An 18,772-nucleotide genomic window follows, 5' to 3' on the forward strand; every position below is an offset into this window, starting at 1 on the left:
AAGCCTATTCCGAAAAGGCAATGAACACATCTATCCATAAAACATGCTCACAGCCTTTTTGACATGCAGAATCCATTTTTACAAAGATGCTCATTCCTTTTGCATCTCTGGAGCAAAACTTCATGGCTCTGCACAGTGTACTGACACTACCTTGATTGCCTTGTGCTAAGATGACAAGTCATATATCCTGGAGACCAGGTTCACGTTATCAGCATTTTAAAACCAACTTCCTGGATGGAACACCTTCCCAGGTATGCAGCTTACAGTCCTCTCTCATGGAGTTCAGTGAAATCTCCAGCCTTCCTCAGATTCCAGGTTTCTGTACAAACATAATGCTGCGATACTTTGTCTTTAATAAAACTACAGTGTGTACAATCTTAGCATTGGGGTTTTTTCTCTCCTCTCCTTTGTGCTGGTGTATAAACTATCCTCCTTTATGAATGTTGGACAGCCGTTTGGGGCTCTGACTGTAGTAGTTCCTGTAGTTTATGGAGCTGCCAGTGTCTGCCTTTGAGGGTGTCTCAGGCAGGTCCTTTCTGTGTCTTGTTCTCCAGGATGGAGGGAGGAGGATGGACTGTAGTGCTGTATCTTTCAGAGTACAGCTCTGTTTCATTTCCTGTGGTTTCAGTGCTGTTCTCTGTCATGAATGAGTGTGTAAGAGTGTACTTCTTTACACAGAGGGACAGCAGGAAGTGACAGGCCTTTTCCCAGCAGCAGGTGGGGCTTGTAAATGCTCAGCCTTTGAAAGGAATTGGGGATATGGCTTGTTGCAGATTGTCCTGTTTATTCTAGTACAGCTCTTCAGCTTTAGTAGCTCTGAAGACCAATTTATCTGTGCAGTAAAGAGATCTGACAAATTTATGGATGCTCAGAATCTACCAGCTGGTATTGAGAGAGCTCATGATTTTGGCTTCTGTGGTAGCATAGATAGATTGCCGCCGTCTCTGCCATACTGTGGGGGTGCCCTCCAGCTTTTCAGACTGGTTGGACTTTCCTCTGCCCACCATAGAAGGCACTACTCTGGTGCCCATCCTCACTGCAAAGGCAGTGCCTGCTGGGTAAGCACAGGTACAGCCACTCCTGAGCATGTCCAGGAGCTCCTGTTTTCTTGGAAGCTTTGAGCCTCCTAATAGTAGTCCAGTGTAATAGCACAGAGATCCAGAGAAAGCCCTGTGTTCTCCAGCATTTTCTTGTGATGAGGTATTCACTGTGGCATGGATGACCTACATCCACATCTTTCCTTGGAGGAAACAGGCAAATCTTGTGCATGGAGTCATGGGCACATTGCCAAAATCTCCCACTCATGAGGTAGATCTTCCTTTCAACCACGGAATGGCAGATTCTCTGAGAACAGGGTGCACAATCCCTGTCTCCATTACCTGAGCTCCACAAAGGTCAGTGTGTGAGACTGCAGATTCCTTCAGGGATATAGAAATTCTTCATAATCCATACTACATGCTGTAGTTGCCCTTGGAGCAACAGAACTTTCTTCTCTAGCATGGGTGAAGCTCTGTGGAGGATTTCCTCAGCTGCACCCTGCTCTGCCAAGTGTAGTGTCCTTTGGTGAGCTGTTACATGGAGTTACTTTAATGGGAGACCATCTTCTTCCCATCGCAGAGGAGAGGGAATATCTTTGTATTGCACCAGAGCAGCCAGGGGTTTGTCACAGTTGTTTTTGCAGAGGCAGGTGATGGTTCTCCATGGACATGAGGTGACCTAATGCCTTAAGCTTGCTGGGGTTGTGCAGGAGCACGACTGACTGCACGCTCATTCCTAGAATCAAGAAGCTGAATCGCCTCTTGGATTGGATGCCTTTGTCATGTTGCCATCCTTTCTTCTTTCCAAAACTATCTTTGCTTTGGCACAGACAGGGCTGCTGTCACTACAGGATTTTTTCGTTTGGTCTTCTAAAACTCTAGAGATATTTTTTTGTCTTCACACTGCTTACAGCCCCTCTGAGAACAACATTATGGTTTTCCTTTATTTAGATCTTTGATATAACAAACTATGGTGCAGTAACACATTACTATGTGTCAGTTGTTCAGAAGAAACTGTGTCTGTATAGAGACAGGACTTATTTTAAATCCCAAGTCTTTGATCTCTATATCTGAAGCCAAAGAACAGTAATTTTAAGGCAGGCTTTCAGGATTTTTAGCCAAACTATTGCATGCTAGCAGGGACCCTCCATTTGCTGTCAAAACTCGCTTTGCTAAAACATGTCTTTTTCAGAGGCAGAATGTTCCTTATTCCAATGCTTGCAGAGCAGCTTCCTGGAGCTCTAAATGTGTCCTTACTCCTAAGTATTAAGAGTTTGTGCCATTTTCAATGCAGAAGACAGCCGAGCATGCTTTGGGAGCATCCGTAAAGGATTGTGTATACATAGAAGCACTTAAGGGAAAGCAGAAGTCCTCTGAAATCTATGTGCATGCTGTCCTTGCGTTCTGATTTCATCCGTCGTACACAGCCTGTGGTACTGTAGGCTTGCACAGCTGAAAGGAAGTAGCTAAATAAGGTACAAGAGTCCTTTTGCACAGTTGACCTAAAACATGGGGGGAGATGAGGACATGCATGTTTTATGGCTGTGCTAGGGCCAAAATCTGGGCGAGTTCAAGTGTTCCTGTTGGAAAGATCATTTGGACAGTGTAGCTGTGCTGCAGCATGCTCAGAGGTTGTGTGGGGAAAATACCACACAAAGATTTCTTTCCTTTTTGACAGAGTCTATGTTGATCATATATACTTCTGCAAATCATTACTCCATTCTAATTTCTTGTGGATCCTGGAAGTGTAGTATTGTACTAATCAGTAGGTGAAGATACCAGGATTTATATCTTCATGTGAAACCTTGCATGTGAAGTTAGGCCTCTTTGAGTCAAAAAACACCATGCTGTTCTTCAGCAGTGGTTTTGCTTTGCTGGTTTGATTGCTTTGGTTTTACTGCTATGACCTGAAGAATACCAGAGAGTGTCCTGAGAGCTTTCACTTACAGGGGAGCACTGCCTATGGAACCAGTTCTTGCCATTAGGTGCCTGGCCCTATCCCTCCATCAAAATCCCAATTCCTGCCTCTGGTAACAGCACCTAAATTGTTGGCGTTGTGACAGGCAGACTGTGTGAAGGTTTCGGAAACAAAAATATCCAAGTCAGCAGCTGCCACACAGAGCTGGACCAGCCCTATGGAGGAGGCAGGGAAGAGGCACAATGGTTGGTGGCAGGAGCCTCTGTAGTTGCTCCCCCTTAAGAACCAGCCTTGAGCCACTTGGTTTTGTTTCAAGTGGTGTTCTCTGGGTAATGTGATTATTGCAGATGGTGAAAAAATCAGCTGCTGTTGTGTTTTGAAGGTGTGGTGCCACTGTTCCACAGGCTTCCATTTCAGTCACCTCCCTGCCATGGTGTAAAATGGAAGGATGCTGTGGAGGAGCTGGGGGCAGGGGGGCAGAGCAGGGGTGGTGTGCCGCCCAAGGCTGATGTTACTCCGTAGTTCTCACATCCTGAGCGTGCTTGTCAGATCCATGCAAAGCTCTGGATCTGGGGGAGGGGAAAAGTGTCAAGCCCCCACACATCTTAAGCAGTGGTTTTCAGCAAGTGGCTCCAGGCTGCTCTCTTCCTGCATCACTACTTTGGTGCTGTCTGTTCAAGGACAGCTTGTAGTGAATTCCAGAACGCTGCGTCCCTCTGTGAGCCGACCACAAGAGCTGAATGTCTGGCCTGGAGCTGCATTTTGGCAGGATATGGGGCCATGGTTATTGTTTTTGTACATGTTATTGCTGCTATGTTTATGAGTTCGGTGGGGGAGAGCAGAGGTGGGGAAAGTGCAGAAGGAGAAATGTGCTGGGCTTCCCCTTAACTGTCTCCATGTAATGCTTGGAATGGTCTTCTGGCGTATATTCCTCCGAGCGTCTGAGTTTTCGTATCTCCATATAACATTCAGCCTTGTGCTCTCAGTTGTGTCATGCTGGATTAAATCCATGTCTAAACTACTCATTCCCTTCATGAGGACTGGGATGTAAACGTCCTCTTATTGCAGAGCAAATAGAATGAAAACTTCTGCAATCTTGCTTTGTGTCTCTCACGAGATCTCTTACACATGAAAGTAAGATAGGGCTCTGATCTTGCCTTGCTGATTACAGCAGCTTTCAAAAATCCTCTCTGAAGGGGAATCAGGAGCCTTATGGGCTGACAAATATCATTCATGCAGCCCTTTTCTAAACAGAAGGGAAAGAAGTGACTCGAGAGTTCTGGATTTGAGTAAGGCTTTAAAATGTACCACGTGAGGCTGCACACTGTGCATGGAGTAGCAGAGGTGTCTGCCCGGAATGCAGAGCAGTCTCCCAGCAAGGGGCAGCACTGCTTCTGGAGAGCAGCTGCCTTCTGCAGAGAGGAGTTCTCCTTCATTTTCAAAATGTGATCCGGTGTGGCTGTGCTGCAGAGCAGAATGGATGCTATGGGAACAGCTGGATCAGTTTGGTTCTGTCAATCCCGCCAGCTGAAACCACACCTCTCATTCCGGGTGCCCACTTGATGTAAGAGTGTCAAGTGGCTTTAGCTGCCTTCCACCACAGATGTTGTGCTGCTGGACTGCATCTTCCACTGAGCTGAAAAGCACACAGATTGATAAATTTCCCTTTAGCATAATTATGTTGACTAAAATAATATGGGAAAGGGGAATAAATTCCTCTGTGAGGTGGAAGAGGGCTAGATTCAAATTGGAGTCTTGTTATTAAAGGCAAAGGTGCAAAGTCAGGATTGTGTTGTTAGAACAGCGTGCAAAGAGCTTCCAGAATAATTAAAAAAAAAAAGATAAAGAAAATCAGTAGGGTTTGATGGTGAAATAGTTTTGTGTGGTCCTGTCTTTGATGTGGTAAACTACCAAAATGGTAAAGTGACAGAGAAGGAAAAACTAGAGAGTGCAGCAAATGTTCTTAGGCATTGGCTTGAGGGAGATGGGAGCTGTTTTCCAGAAGGCTGGAATGACTTGCCTGAGGGAAGCATGCATGCAGTTACCTTCCTGTGGAAGGTGAGGGGCTGAAGCAGTAGGAGCCAGATGCATGTACCTGGTTTGAAGATACCAGAGCTGAGATGTGCATCTTTAGTAGGAGGGAAGACGAGCTCTTCACCAGGACAGCTAGGTGCCTAAAATGGCACAAATCACGTGCAGACCAGCTTTCCTCTCACTCCAAACCAGCCTAAAGGGCAGCAGGAGGAGGGAGCCAAGCCCTCTCACTTCTTGTGCCCATGTAGGAGCACCTCAGCCCATGATCATCTGGAAAGTACTGTTTTGGAGTGTGGTGGCCTTGATGTGTGAAGAGTGAGGCTGTGACTTTAGGTTGTTCCTCAGCGCTCCAGTTCTTGGATATAGTTTCACCATCAGGGATGGATCTTGAGTTGGTCTTAGATTCTGTAGTGTTCACTCTGCACTTTGGGACATAATATTTCAGTGCAGGTGACTGGAGTACAGTTAAATCAGTGGGTCCATTCTGCCGTGACTGAGATGACAGCTTTCCGAGGAGAGAGAGGAGTAAAGGCTCTCTAGTTTCTTGGATCTAAACTTAAAAGCTTCCACACCCTCTTGTTATGTGTGCAATGACATCTATACCAAAATGAGAAAGTTGGAGTTCTCATTCCTGCTCAGCTGTACTTTTTCATAATGCAAGGGATTGGACTTCAAAAAGTAAGCAGGTGTTGAAAGAAAAATAGCAAAGGCAAAGGAATTGCGTTAGTTCTTTCTGAAATATTGCCCAATTAAAATGCTGGCTATTCGTGTAAAATACATCTGCAGCAAGGTACTTGGAAATGATTTATCAACACTTACTTTAGAGAGTGCTGCCTCCAAGGTAGCACAAAATGTGAAACTGGCAATGGAAAGTCACCATGACTTAAAAAAAAGCAAACAGCAAACCAATTATTTCTTGCCCTAAGAAAGAGTGTGACTGTCACTGGGTTGTGTAAGGGAAAGTGGGAACACTGTACTATTAACATTCATGGTAAACTGCACAGTTAATCATCATCCAGCTAGTCCCTGGTTTCTTTCTTTTTCATTCTGAAGTAGAGGGGTGGTGGTTAGAGGGCTTGTCATTGGAGGGAAAGGGAAATTGAATATTTAATGTGGCTTTCTTTATGACAAGGCACTAACATGACTCCCGTCTGTATTTAAATGCTGTCCCCAGGTTACGACTATGGCTATGTCTGCGTGGAGTTTTCACTCTTGGAAGAGGCCATCGGATGCATGGAAGCCAACCAGGTTGCTTTACAATTCGGTCAATGCTGCTAGAAGATTTTTAATTTTTTTTTTTGGTGGGGTGGTGGAAAGCCAATGAGGTTTTTGTGAAGGAAGAGCTGTTCTTGCATAATACACAACACTACGGTTTAAATGTTGCTGTTACCAGAGTCTTGTATCAGGCTTAGAAATGCCAGTGGGAAAGAGCTGCTGGACACCAAGTGGTCTGCCCTCCTCCCTGGTGTGTGTCAGCACACTGGCTGGAGTCAGAGGCTGGTGGCTGACAGACTCCTAATGCAGGTTTTGACCCTGCTGTTTTTGTACTCACTGAAATGCAGTCGGGAAGAGCTGTGCTGGCAGTAAATGCTTCCCCCGGCTGTTCGTGCACACACATGCACATGTGACTGTAGGTGCGTACCCTCGTGTGCAGCTCTGAGTCAACTGTGACTGGAGTGCTCCACTTTGCCATATGCCTTACGTGTGGGAGAGATGCTTAATTATGCATCTCCCCCATATCTATCCTGTCCTTTGGCAACCCGGAGCTGCAGACACAAGGACTACCCTATGTACAGTTGAGCCTGGTAAACCTGAACATTTCCAGCCCTTAAAGGACAAAATGACTGAAATCCTCAGTAACTATTCAAGAGGGGCCTTTTTTCTGAGCTGGTATTTGAAGCTAGAGCTGTTGTCCACGATACAAGAGCAAGATGCATAAAATTTGTTACATAAAACATAGATTCCCATCTCACACTGCCCTCCTTGTGCCTCGGAACCACAAGTGATGGATCCCTCAACAGAGCCAACTAAACGACTGATCCCTCTTCCTTCACCATATCCCTTAAGTCTCCTCTTTGCTGCTTTCTGCCTCCTAATTTGCCTGAGTAAGAATCCATATCAATTATCATAAGCCTTTTTACCTGAATCCTGGGTCTTGCTGTCATGGGAGGAGAGTTATGAGTCAGATTCAGAGCTGTGCATCTGCAAAAATGTACTTACAGTTAATGAGTCTTCACAGCTGGGGTTTCAAAGGTCCCACTAAGCGCTCGCATTTGCCTCTATTTTCAGTTACAGAGGTATTGCAACTTACAAAAATGTTTTACAGAAATAATTCTGTTGCTGGGAAAGAGCCTGGCACATTCCCACCGAGGTGGTGTAGAGGAGCAGAGAGAGAGAAGGCTCCAGAATTAATTATTACTTTTACCATCAGTGACAACTTTTATTTCCCCTTCAGTGTTTCTACAATTCCCAATTTATTTTGTTGTCATTGGGGAATCTATAATTATAGATGACACTCCTTTTAACCAAATGCCTCTCCATATTCTCTCACATGAAATAACGTCTTCCTACGCAAGAGCAATTTCCAAGTATCTGGGAATTTTGGAATCCCTCTGGTTCTGATTGTTGATGCCTGCTCTGCCCTTTCTCCCATTTGGAGTATATAGAATTGGGCAGGTGTTTTGACTTGATCAGGTTTGGTCCAGTGCTACAGCAGAGAGCCTGTAGGCACCAATCCTTAAACTGAATTGAGTGCCTGCAGGTGCCCAGTAAATCACTGCACACACATGCATGGGAAGAAGCTCTGGCTGGTGTTCCACTGCTGCTTACACTGACCTCCCCAGCAGCCCTTACAGCAGCCATTCAGGCTGGGGAATGTTTTCCTGTGGCTCCCTTCCAAAACTCAGGCAGGGTGCTGCCAGAGCCCTCCTAGCGACAGGAGTTGACGTCCCAGCCATGCACACCTGGCATGTGCTAAAAACAGACAGGGTATGAAAGTCTTGCAGTTTTCTTCCTGCTATACCTGGCTCTGTGTGTGTGCAGAGGAAAGCTGGAAGATGGAGTACTTGGAAGGGATCATCTCCCAAGCCTCCATATGCCTATCTTCATCATACTTTAGTAGACCTACAGTAGTTAGTAACTAATGAAGTTAGAAATGTGGGGTTTGGGATGACCCAAGCTATATGCATTTGGTCAGGAGAGCTGTAACTTCTGGATTGCCCCATATAGATTAATTTGTCTAATCTGCTTTTGATTGAACATGAAAAAGACCCCTTCTAATTACCTAAATAAAAAAACCTAACAAGATTTGTACCTGACATACTGCAAGGGAAATAGGTGACTTTTAAATTCTCAGTAAGAGACAAATAGAGATCTTCAGAAAGGGAGTTACGAATTGTCCCTAGAGAACAGATATTTCACTTCAATGAATTCCAGGGCAGAGTTGCAAGATCATCTCCTTAGACTGAGAGTCTGCATTTTTGCAAGCTGCAAAACCAAAAACCTGTGTTAGCTAAGACACAGATTCTTTGATAGTTCAGTTATTTTCAGAAGGTTATCAACTGTCCCTGTCAAATTCAGTCACTTGTGAGAACATAAATAGCAAGTGACATGCTGGTCCCTCACTAGTCAACCTGCCTCTTTCTCAGGCATCTGCAGGCTGGGAATAAATAGCTTGTGCAAAACCAGCATTTTTGATGCTGCTTAATGCCTGTTGAACTGCCCCTGCCTGAAGAACAATTTGCTACATCCCTATATTGTATAATTCTGATATTGTGAAATCCCTTTCTTTTACTTGACACACACCAGCACCCACTTAAGATCATTGCCAGATTTGCAAACTACAGATTTACCAGGTTCAACTCCCTCCATTCAGGAAATCTTAGCATGTGTATGTGACTGCTGAGATTTGAGGGGGCTTTTCTGTTACATATATTGTGATAAGGGAACACCCATCTTCTGTGTTGCCCTAATTTTGCAGGAGCATTTTATTCCATATGTATTAACTGCCACAGCTAAAGTAATGACAACAAGCCCCTTAATAATTGCTTTGACTTGTTAATTGTTGCATTGGCAACTTACTCTAGTGCCAAGGTCCCACCTAATATGCATGAAAGGTGCTGGGTCTCTTTTATTCCCAGTGTGGAGGTGCTGGGCACAGGGCTGGGTGAGTGAGGTGCCAGGTGCTGGCTCTCCCACTGGCTTTGGGGGGCTCTGCCCCGGCAGGGCAGATGAGCTGTGGATTTGTTGTGCAGAGCCTGGGTCCAGCCCTTGTAGCAGCCTCATGGTTGGTGATGCTCCTGGTGGCCTTTTGTTTCACAGTGGCTGTCACTTAAGTTGTGTGAGACCTCTTTTCTGTCTGTGAGGAGCTGCTTTTCTGTTGGGGAGAAAGTTATTTTGAATGGAAAGCGGGGGTTCTGTCTGCTAAGTCACATGATTTCTCCTAAATAATTTTTCCCTTCTTTATTCTCATTTTTGAAAGGGTGTGGTGTGGCATTCGGTGTTTCTTTGGCGTAGCCCCTGGTGTAGTAGTGTTCCTGTCTGAGGGCACCAGGTTGGCTTCTTGGAAGAAACTTTGGGAATACATCCCATGGCTGCTCTTCTCTGTAGGCATGGGATCTTTTTGCATTCCTCCTTCATGTGTAGAAGAGAACAGACATAACAAGCATGTTACTTGGTGTGAGAAAATCAGGTGGGAAATGAAGTACCCTTTGTGTACTGTTGTGTGTCATAAAGGCAGGAGGAGGAGAAATGGAGGGAGCCTGTCTCTGCTGCTTGCATATTTTACTGTTTTCACTGAGATGGAGCTGGTTGTTATACATATGGAAGCAAGAGGGGTTTTTTAAGCTCAGGAGCAAATGGTTTGTCTCAACTGACTCTGTAGTATTGTCGGCAAATCCTCTTAGGCCTCAAACTTAGCAACAGTGGCTGCATGAATATTTCCTAGCTTTTGTTGCTAGTAACTAACAACTTTGTAATCCTTTCCTCCTGTTTCTTAAGAAAGAGGACAAGAGGAGAGCTATAACATGAACTTGTAGGAATTCATACACTGTAAATTAGTGTGCAGGTCTCCAGGCGTGTGCTGGAGTGGTTGTTCAAGACCTGCTCTTATGCCTTCCTGCACTGAGACCAGCACATGTCAGAGCAGTTTCCCTGCAGTGCTGTCCCTGTTCAGCTTGCTGAGCACAGCAATATCTCCATTCCCTGCTTGTTTTTTACTGGAGAGGGTAAGAGGGATTCCTACTGGATTTTGTGGGTGCTCACTTGAGCATGTCCCACTCCTGTACAACTAGAAACATCAACTGTGTGTTTCTCCAGCTCTGAGCCCATTCCCCTGTATCCATTCACTGCAGTGCCTTTCTGTATTCTGTGTGAACAGAGCTTCTGGTGCAGATCAGATTTCACAGGCTTTTCACTGTAGCTGTTGGTGTTAAAATCCACAAGATGCTGTGACAAGCAAGCAAAGCTTAGGACTTTCTGTCCTGAAAACATTTGCAGTAACAAGCCACAACTCTGTGTAGCTTCCTAATTAAATAGAGAAGGAACATGTGGTTATCCTGAGAATGGAACTTCTCCTGTGACCTGTAGCCTTGGAGTATTTATTGAAGCCTCTGATGCAAGGAGTGTGTTACAATTTTTAAGAGAAAATGTGTGTCCAAGCATCAAAAATAATTGCTTTCCTTTTGGTAGAATGTGCCTAATTGTGGAGTCTGGCATTTTTTTTTCTAGAATCTGGCAGATTCCCCCTATAATGGAAGATGACACCTGCCTCAAATGCATTTTCATGGGCTGTCTGGTATCCATCATTTATTCACTTGACAATGTTACTCCATCTCTTTAGCTTTAACCTGCAGTTGAGGGTGGTGGCAGCATGTCCACAAATACACTGAAATCCATTTGTGTGTTAGGCTAAGGGTGCTGGAGATGGCCAGCTTTTTTTGATCTGTCCTTCTTGGATTCATAGCTGACATTACCTTTGCTTCTCTTGTTGCATATTGGATTTTGCTCAGGTTGTATCATTAGCACACCTCTTTTTTCCCCTGCTCTCCCTCACCCCCATGAGGCCTGTCCTGCTTTTGACTGTGTGGATTTCTAGAATCAGCTTTTGGAGTCTTCCACTTGGAGTGAGGGAAAGGCTTGTATACCTAGGCAGTTTCTTCTGTAAACATCCTAATGGTTTGGGAAACATGCACATTGTGGAGGAATTTTTATGAGCCACCTGACATATGGAAAGTTCTCTCCGCAGGCTAGTGGATGAGTGGATTTCCAGGCAGCAGAGCTGATTTGGGTTTTTTTTGTGTCTGATTCAGTGTGTGACCTTGTCACGAGCTCACCCTGTTCTTACATCACAGAGGCTTGACATGTTGAGTCAATAATTTTTTCATTCCCTTGTGTGTCTCACTAATCACTGCATCATACCGGCATTTAACTGGAGTTGTAAGCTTTTGAGATTAGTATGGAAGCCTGCAGTGGGAAGCTCCTAGAGCTGGGCAGACATTTGCCTGTGAAGAAGCAGTTACATCTGCCTGCAGTGACCTGTGACAGGGCTGGGTGCGTGGGTGTACATGTGTGTATCCTGCAGTGAAGCTGTAATAAATGCACTGCCTGTTTGGCTTAATCTCTGCATGCTGCAGAGACCTTCCATGTGCAGAGAAAGGTGGCTTTTGTTGTAAAACGTAACTGCCAAAAAGTACTGAAAATATTTCTCTGGACCTTTTTCTCTTCTGTCTTCTCAACATCTTGTGTCATCTCAGCTCTCCAAGCCGTGTGAATCCTCTTAGTCCCTCTTCCTTTGGCACAGAAGGTTGTAAGAGATCTTCTGCCAGAGACTTCACACACTCTTTCTTTCAGCCAATAGTAGCTTCCCATCAATGTGTTTTCTCCAGCCCTACCCAGATAAAAAAACTACAACCTCCTTCTTGGCAGCTCTGTCCTGCCTTGCCTCAAGAAGCAAATCATGCTACCCAATGTGTTTTAAAATAAGTTCACTTTTCACTAGAAGAGTTGTGAAGCTGCATCTTCTTGCTCTACTTGTGTGATTCCCAGCTTGCCATGTCCTTCCACTTCCCTGCTCGTATTCCAAAATCCTGTCCTCCTTTTTCCTTCAGCCTCACCTTACCCATGTGGTGGGGACTGTATGTGTTTGCTGCTGCTGAGCTGCTGCTCTGGAATGGGATTGTCCCAGCGGACAGCTTCTGGGTGAGCTGCCTGGAGCATGCAGCACATGCTTAAGTGGAACTTCTGCAATATCTCTGGTTGCTGCTGGGGATGTGTGGCCCAGCAGGGTTATCTCAGGACTCAAATATTGCTGTATATTACAGAATTATCTATTCTGTGTGCTGAGGTTGGCTTGGGCTGCTGTATAAATAGGTTGTTTCACATAAAGCATCACTCCCTACCCTCCTCTAAAATGAAACTGCTCTCCCTCTGGCCCCTGCATTTCTGTTCTGGTGATGAGTTTGTTGGAATTTTTTGCCCATTGACATTTACAAATCTGTGTGATGATGTAACTCTGAAATAACCATTTTTTCCTATAGATTATAAACGCCTTGTTAACCAAATTGTTCTGTGTTGGGTTAGATGTTCTGTTTACAATGCCAGGAGCTGGAGGGAATAATTGTGATTTCCTGAAATTTGTTTAAATAACTTAATTTGTGAGTGAGTGACAAGTTAGGTGTCCAGTCCTCTCTGATTGGCCATGTGATGTGATCTATCAGTACTGGTGGTGCTGCATCACTCACAGCTGCTGGGCAGGAAAAGGTTGGATACTCCCTGCACTGGTGGCTCAAAGTGAGGAACCACCATGGGACAGCTGGACCTTTGGTCATACCCGGCACTGATGTTGTAAAAATGGGGGTACTTGAAAACTTCCTGCTTGTGCATGCAAAGTGCAGTGTGTACCATGGATAAGTCTGCTTCTACCCCTTCCATACGGCTAAAGTTGTGTTCTAGAGGACTCATTGGCAGAGCATTCCCTAAGAAATAGCTTTGGTTTGGTCATTTTCAATACGCAAAGCATTTTCCTGAGTGAGAGGCATCTGGAACACTCATCCTTTGAATTCATTTCTAGGTGAGATCTTGCCTTGAGCTAGGAAAGATTTGAAGTAATCTTTGGATGCATGGGCAGGATACAGATGGCACCCTGTCTCTGTAGCTGTCAGGTCCTCTCCTCCTAATGTGTTAATGGAATAATTGTGTGCCAGTGGGGAAATCTTACTCATAGATGCTACACATAGGTGCAGTTTCACCTTAAAGAACAATGGTTTACTGCTGGCTGCTCTTTCTCACAGACTGTATGTTTTTTATAGGGTTTGCATTCATCATTAGTTGATTTTCTGTGAAGATCTGTAGAAACTCTAAATATATCCCTGTGTAACCATTTGGAAGGTATGTATCTTGTAGCCTCAAAGTGCTTCAAAGGAACATGGTAAATCAGGTGCAGGATAGATTGTGTGGTGCTGCAGTTGATAGATTGTGTATATGGTCTGAAGGAGATTTTTGGATTAGGATGTAAAATCCCTTGATCAAGCTCCTATATGAAAGTAGTAGGACTGATGCCACTAATTTGCTTTGATGCTTTTGAAGTCATCCTCTAAGTAAGCTGGTGACTAACCAAACTGTGGCTGCACTCTCCGAAATTCCCTCTGGACTCTTAGAAGTGGACGGTGCTGATGATACGACTGGAGTGTCTTAAGGGAGATGGGCAGGCAGTGAGGGGGAAATGTCTGGACCGGTTCACTTTACATGAATCAGGACATCTCAGTGAATGAACCACAACTTTTCATTTCCAGAGTGAGACCATTTTCTGTCATGGTTTTGCCATAATAGTTTGCACAAGACCCGCCACTGAGAACGAGATGACATAAATTGTTGGGCTGAGTCCAAGGAGTCCTCAGCCCGATTCAGCAATGTCGAGGGGAACACCAGATATGTTTTACAAGCATATGAGCCAAATTATAATGCTAGGACTCCATCTGGACTGTTTTGATAAGTGGGAGCACACCAAAATGTTGCAATTTTCACTTGATGAGTCGTCGTTGTGAGCTTCAGCCTCAGAACTGTTCGTTCATGCTTTTGTGCTATCCTAGCAGTGATTGCTTTTCCGTTACTTGATGCACTGTTGGTGTTGGATTGCTGGAACAGGAACGTAAAAGGTTGACTCTAAAGGTGGAAAAAAATGTCAAACTGCACACTCCCTGGTGTTAAGGAGGAAGGCAGAAGCACTGTTTCCTTCTCTTCAAAGAGATGGTCTGCCTACCCTTCTGTAGAAATTATGTATGTTTTTTGTGTATCTGTGGTTTTGACAGTGAGAGAGAGCTGGAATTCCCTTCAGATGTGGATTTTAGTCTGTTTTCTTCCCAGCTGAGTTTGTATTGAACCTTTTCAATTTAAATAACGGAAGTTTGGCTACCTGGAATTGGGGTTCATTCAAAAGGAGTACATTGAATTTTGCTGTTTTCTGCTCGGGTTGTGAGACTCGCACGAGTGAAATATCAAATTCAGATTCAAGTTTGAAGATGCAAGATCAAAGCTCTGGCAGTCAGCAACTTTTATTTGTGAATTTCTGTTTCCATTTGACTGTAACTGGGTTGTTAATGTTCTTGTCTAGAAATGAAATTATTACAGTGGAAAATGGGGGCGGCACGCCTAAGTGGGCTATTGTGTCATTATCCATCAATCACAGGCAACAAGGAAACAGGTATTTAACACAGGAGGACACAGAGTTATTATCCACCCCGTTCCCCTGCAAGCCACAGGGCACTTTCTAGGCTCTTATTAAAGCTTTAATACCTATGGAGAGCACGAGAAACACTGTGTGCTACGGGATCAGGAGCTTTGCTGTCATTCTGCATCTGTGCAGGACCAGGAAACACATGAGGTGGAAGAGCACTGAGAGTGCTGGCAGGCAAATCCCTCTGCACTGCTGAGGAAAGGCACCAGCTTCCCCAGTCCTCTCCCATTAGGGGGGGAATTTCTTCTTCCATCGTATTGGGGAACATGTGAAATGGACAGCCACTCGCATGTCCTCGATACCACTGTGTGACCAACTTCCTGAATCCTGGCTACAGTTGCTCCCAGAAGAGGGCTGTGTGGGAAAATCTTGAAGCTGTTTTGTGCAAGGAGACACAGGAGGGAGGTGGAAAGTTCTTCCTGGCTTCTGCAGAACAAAAGCTGTCAGATGTAAAGGAGCATTCTGCCTGAAGGTTTATTTTGTGGTGCTGTTGCACCATGTGTATGTGTTGACAGCTACCAGATGTTGCATCCAAGTGTCTTCCTGCATCTCCATGGCTTCAGGCCGCCTATAAGTTCAGTTACTTATGCCTTCCACAGAATGAACAAACAGCTTCTGAAGGACAGGGGTCTAAAATAAAGTCTGTCATGTAAGGAATTACATTTTTAATGAGGGTCAAAGCTGTAAAGCTGTAAACATGAGATTTAAGTATTTAAAACTCTGAAACTGACTTTAGAACAAGAGAATGAAAGTAATTTTCTCCTGTTTTCATAGACAACAGGGGAAATCTTAGTTTTTTTGTGATGTACAGTCCATGTCTAACCAGGAAATTAGCAATATTCAGATGGGCTTCATGAACCAGATTTGAGCCAGGATGGCATTTAAAGCCCAAGCAAACATTTGATGTACTTTTCCATCAAGGATCTCAGGAGCAGAGTTAACAGAGAACGTAATTTTAAGTCTTAAGAATTCCAAGCTGTATTTTCATACACTTAATACCAGGTTGAGAAGTCTCACTAAGAAGCTTTCTCATGGTCCAAAGCTGTACATTAATGATATGATGACTAAGGTATTTTACTGTTTATAGCCTTAAATTTTTGAAAGCCTGATTGATTCTTCCCAAGCTGTGATATCACTGGAGAGGAGTGCTGAGGTGGTGTGGATTTTTTTTTTCCCCTGACAAGCTGTTGTTCTGTGCCTGGTTCGTGTGGGACCAGTGCGTGTCTGCTGTCACTGCTGCCTTCTCTGTCCATTCCATTAACTCAGCTCATCTCTTTTTCTTCCTTCCAGTGTGTACTGGGCCCATCACTAAAAGTAAGAAGTGAATTCCAGAAAGTTTCACACACACCTTCTAATGACAGGCAAATGATTGATCCATCTGGTTCTAAGAGGAGCAGCTGAAAGCATCACCTCTCTGGTGCTCCAGTGCTTGCTGCAGAGAGGTGAGCAGCACACAGGGAGCTGCAGGCAGTACCTGTGCCTGGCTGCCCTCAGTCTGCACAGGCCAGTCTCTGTCCTGAGCCACCAGGTATTAAATCCCGAGGTATTAAAGTCCCACAGGGGGTTCCAGTGACAATATCTGAGCCACCCCCTACTGTGCAGCTTATCTGACAGTTTAAAGAGATACCTGTGCATGCTGTTTCCCCTTCCCAATCCCTTAGGAATTTAGCCATGCTGAGGCACTTCTGACACAACAGGGATCTGTGTTCTTTTCCTTCCTTGGTATCAGGGTTATCAGAGGAACTGCTGTCCTGCACACTCACCTCTCTGGCTCTACTCTCCCAAAGAGCTGAGATCAGCCACCAGAGCCTCGGCGCCTGGAGAGTCTACTTCTGCATCCTGACAAGGCACTGAATTCCTTTCTTCAGCAGTTCTGGGAACTGACCAGGAAGGAAAGATCTGAATTTACCTCTGTTGTGCAGTGCAGTTGCCTGAATGAACCTTTTAAACCTCAGTGCCTTGTCAAAGAGGAGGTTCTGGGTCCCACAGGGAGCTGTGACACCCACTAGTGTTACATTGCACCCAAGCCAGGCTGGCAGGGAAAAATCATTTCCCTCCAAAGGAAAGAAACCCTCCAAAGGAAGGAAACCCTCCAAAGGGCTTGGGTAACTGTTCTCATGCTGTGCCAGGTTTCTTGGCAAATACTGACCCAAGAGCTTGAAGCAGCTGTTTTCCAAATCAGCTCCTAAGAAGACCTCTCAGGAGGCAGCACCTGCTCAGACACAGAAATCCGTACAGGTGACAGCCTGAAGGTGGGCCAGGTGCCTTCTGGTTCTGTCCAGGTGGGACCATTAAGGATCTGGATATAGCTTTTGGACAGGCCACCTCAAGGTCACAGTGATGTGCTGGGAATCATCATTGGGATGACACAGGTTAAGTGTTGCACTGCTGGTGGCAAAGGGCAGGGCTTTTATCCTGTGGGAGTGAGTATCAGACACCCACTTTTGTCATTTACTGGGAATTTAGGGATCTTGAGAAATGATGTCTCTAAGGGCAAAACCCTCTTCTCGTCAGAGGTGCTTCCTCTTCCCAGGGTTTTTGGGTCTTTTGCTTTCAGCAGAGAGACTGTCCTGCAGGGAGCTTGCCTGAGCATTGGCTACAGAGAAGGTGCTGCCAGGGCAGGCTCCGAGTGCCGGAGAAGGGAGTTTGGAGGCGTGTCTGGAGGAGCCTCTGGACCATACCCTTCTCTATTACAGTTGGTGTGTTTTTAGCAAACAGTTGCTGCTGCACAGAACACCCTGAGTCCTGTTCACTATGCAGGTGTTGGAATTGGTGTGTAATCCCATAGGGACATGCTCCAGTGAAAGAACATGTGCTTGTTCGTGGGCATGGGTCTTTAAATGCATAATTAAATTGCTTGAATTTTCCAGCAATAAATTTATCCCTTTGAGGCAGAGCTTTGCAGCCTAACTTTTTTTCCAACGTGATTTTGCACTGGGATTTAGGGTTTTGATATTTGTGCTTCAAACCCATGATTAAGGTGCTGGGTGTTTCCTCATTGTTTCCCAGCTTCCTTATGGCCATTACTAATGGTAAAGTATCCCTGAGGGAGGTGCACAGGAAGGTCCTGGACTGGATTAGTGCATTGTGCTAATGTGCTTAAGTTTTATATTGTTTAACAGTGAGGTGGGATGAGATGACCTTTGAGGAAAAAGGTGGCCATGTTAAAAAAAAAAAAAAGTGAAAAATATTTCCAGGCAGTAGAGCAGCATTTTGGAGAGAGAAAGGGAAGCCCCTGTGTTGGGAGAGAGGGGAGTCTGTGAAGCAGCTGTTACTCAAACGTTGTCCGTGCAGTAGCCCGTGATAAGACAAGGAATATTGATGAGGCAGAGCCATGCGGACCCTTCCCTAGAGCCATCTATGAATCATGATACTCAATATGCTAAATATTTAAATATTCTTAAGTTTTGATAGTTTAAATATATTTTTCCAATAGAGGATTCAACCTGATTGATACTTTTCTGAGCATGAAAGCAAGTGTTTGACTTAGAATCATTTAGGTTGGAAAAGGCCTTTAAGATCAAGTCCAACTGTTAAAGAAACTCAAAGGCATGGCTTCCTCCACTTAGCCTGTTATATGGTCTTAACCATCCACGCTTCTCTTTAGCTGTGGAGTGGAAGCCAGTAACACCAGAGCACAGAACTTGTCCCTACTTGAGCTGTTGTCCCCAGATCCTCACTGTCTGGACTCTAGAAATCTTCTTCTGACTCCTTCATGCTGTAAAGGAAGGGCTTTCATTTTAAAATTTCCACCTTTTTCCCAGTGATCCTATAAGCTGATCTGCAGAGGTGCCCTCTTCAGAGGAGTGAGGGAAGCTAGAGGTCAGCATTAGCCAGGCAGGGATGCATTAGGGCCTTGAGTGGCAGGTGAAAGTCCACTTGGCTTCACTGGATCAAAGAAAACTTTCAGATGTGTTGCAATCTCCTTAAAGGGTGAAATGCAAAAGCTATTAATATCACCTACTGCCCAAAGCTGGCCCCTGAGCATGTGAGGTCCTGAGCACATTGTGTGTTTTCCCAAGCTGTGGCACATCACTGTTACTCTTCCTTGAG

The 18,772-nt window shown here is 44.9% G+C and overlaps 1 protein-coding gene across 2 annotated transcripts in view; it reads left to right on the forward strand.

Moving 5' to 3' along the window:
• RBM6 (RNA binding motif protein 6) overlaps positions 1-18,772 on the forward strand; it is a 57,746-nt gene that overhangs the window by 15,809 nt on the left and 23,165 nt on the right. For both annotated transcript variants that reach the window (XM_010389916.4, XM_019280400.3), the window contains one exon: positions 6,164-6,237. In XM_010389916.4, coding sequence (XP_010388218.2) covers positions 6,164-6,237 — 74 coding nt within the window. The remainder of the gene's footprint in view (positions 1-6,163; positions 6,238-18,772) is intronic.

Source organism: Corvus cornix, chromosome 12 (genome assembly GCF_000738735.6).
Source record: "Corvus cornix cornix isolate S_Up_H32 chromosome 12, ASM73873v5, whole genome shotgun sequence".
Classification (NCBI taxonomy): Eukaryota; Metazoa; Chordata; class Aves; order Passeriformes; family Corvidae; genus Corvus; species Corvus cornix.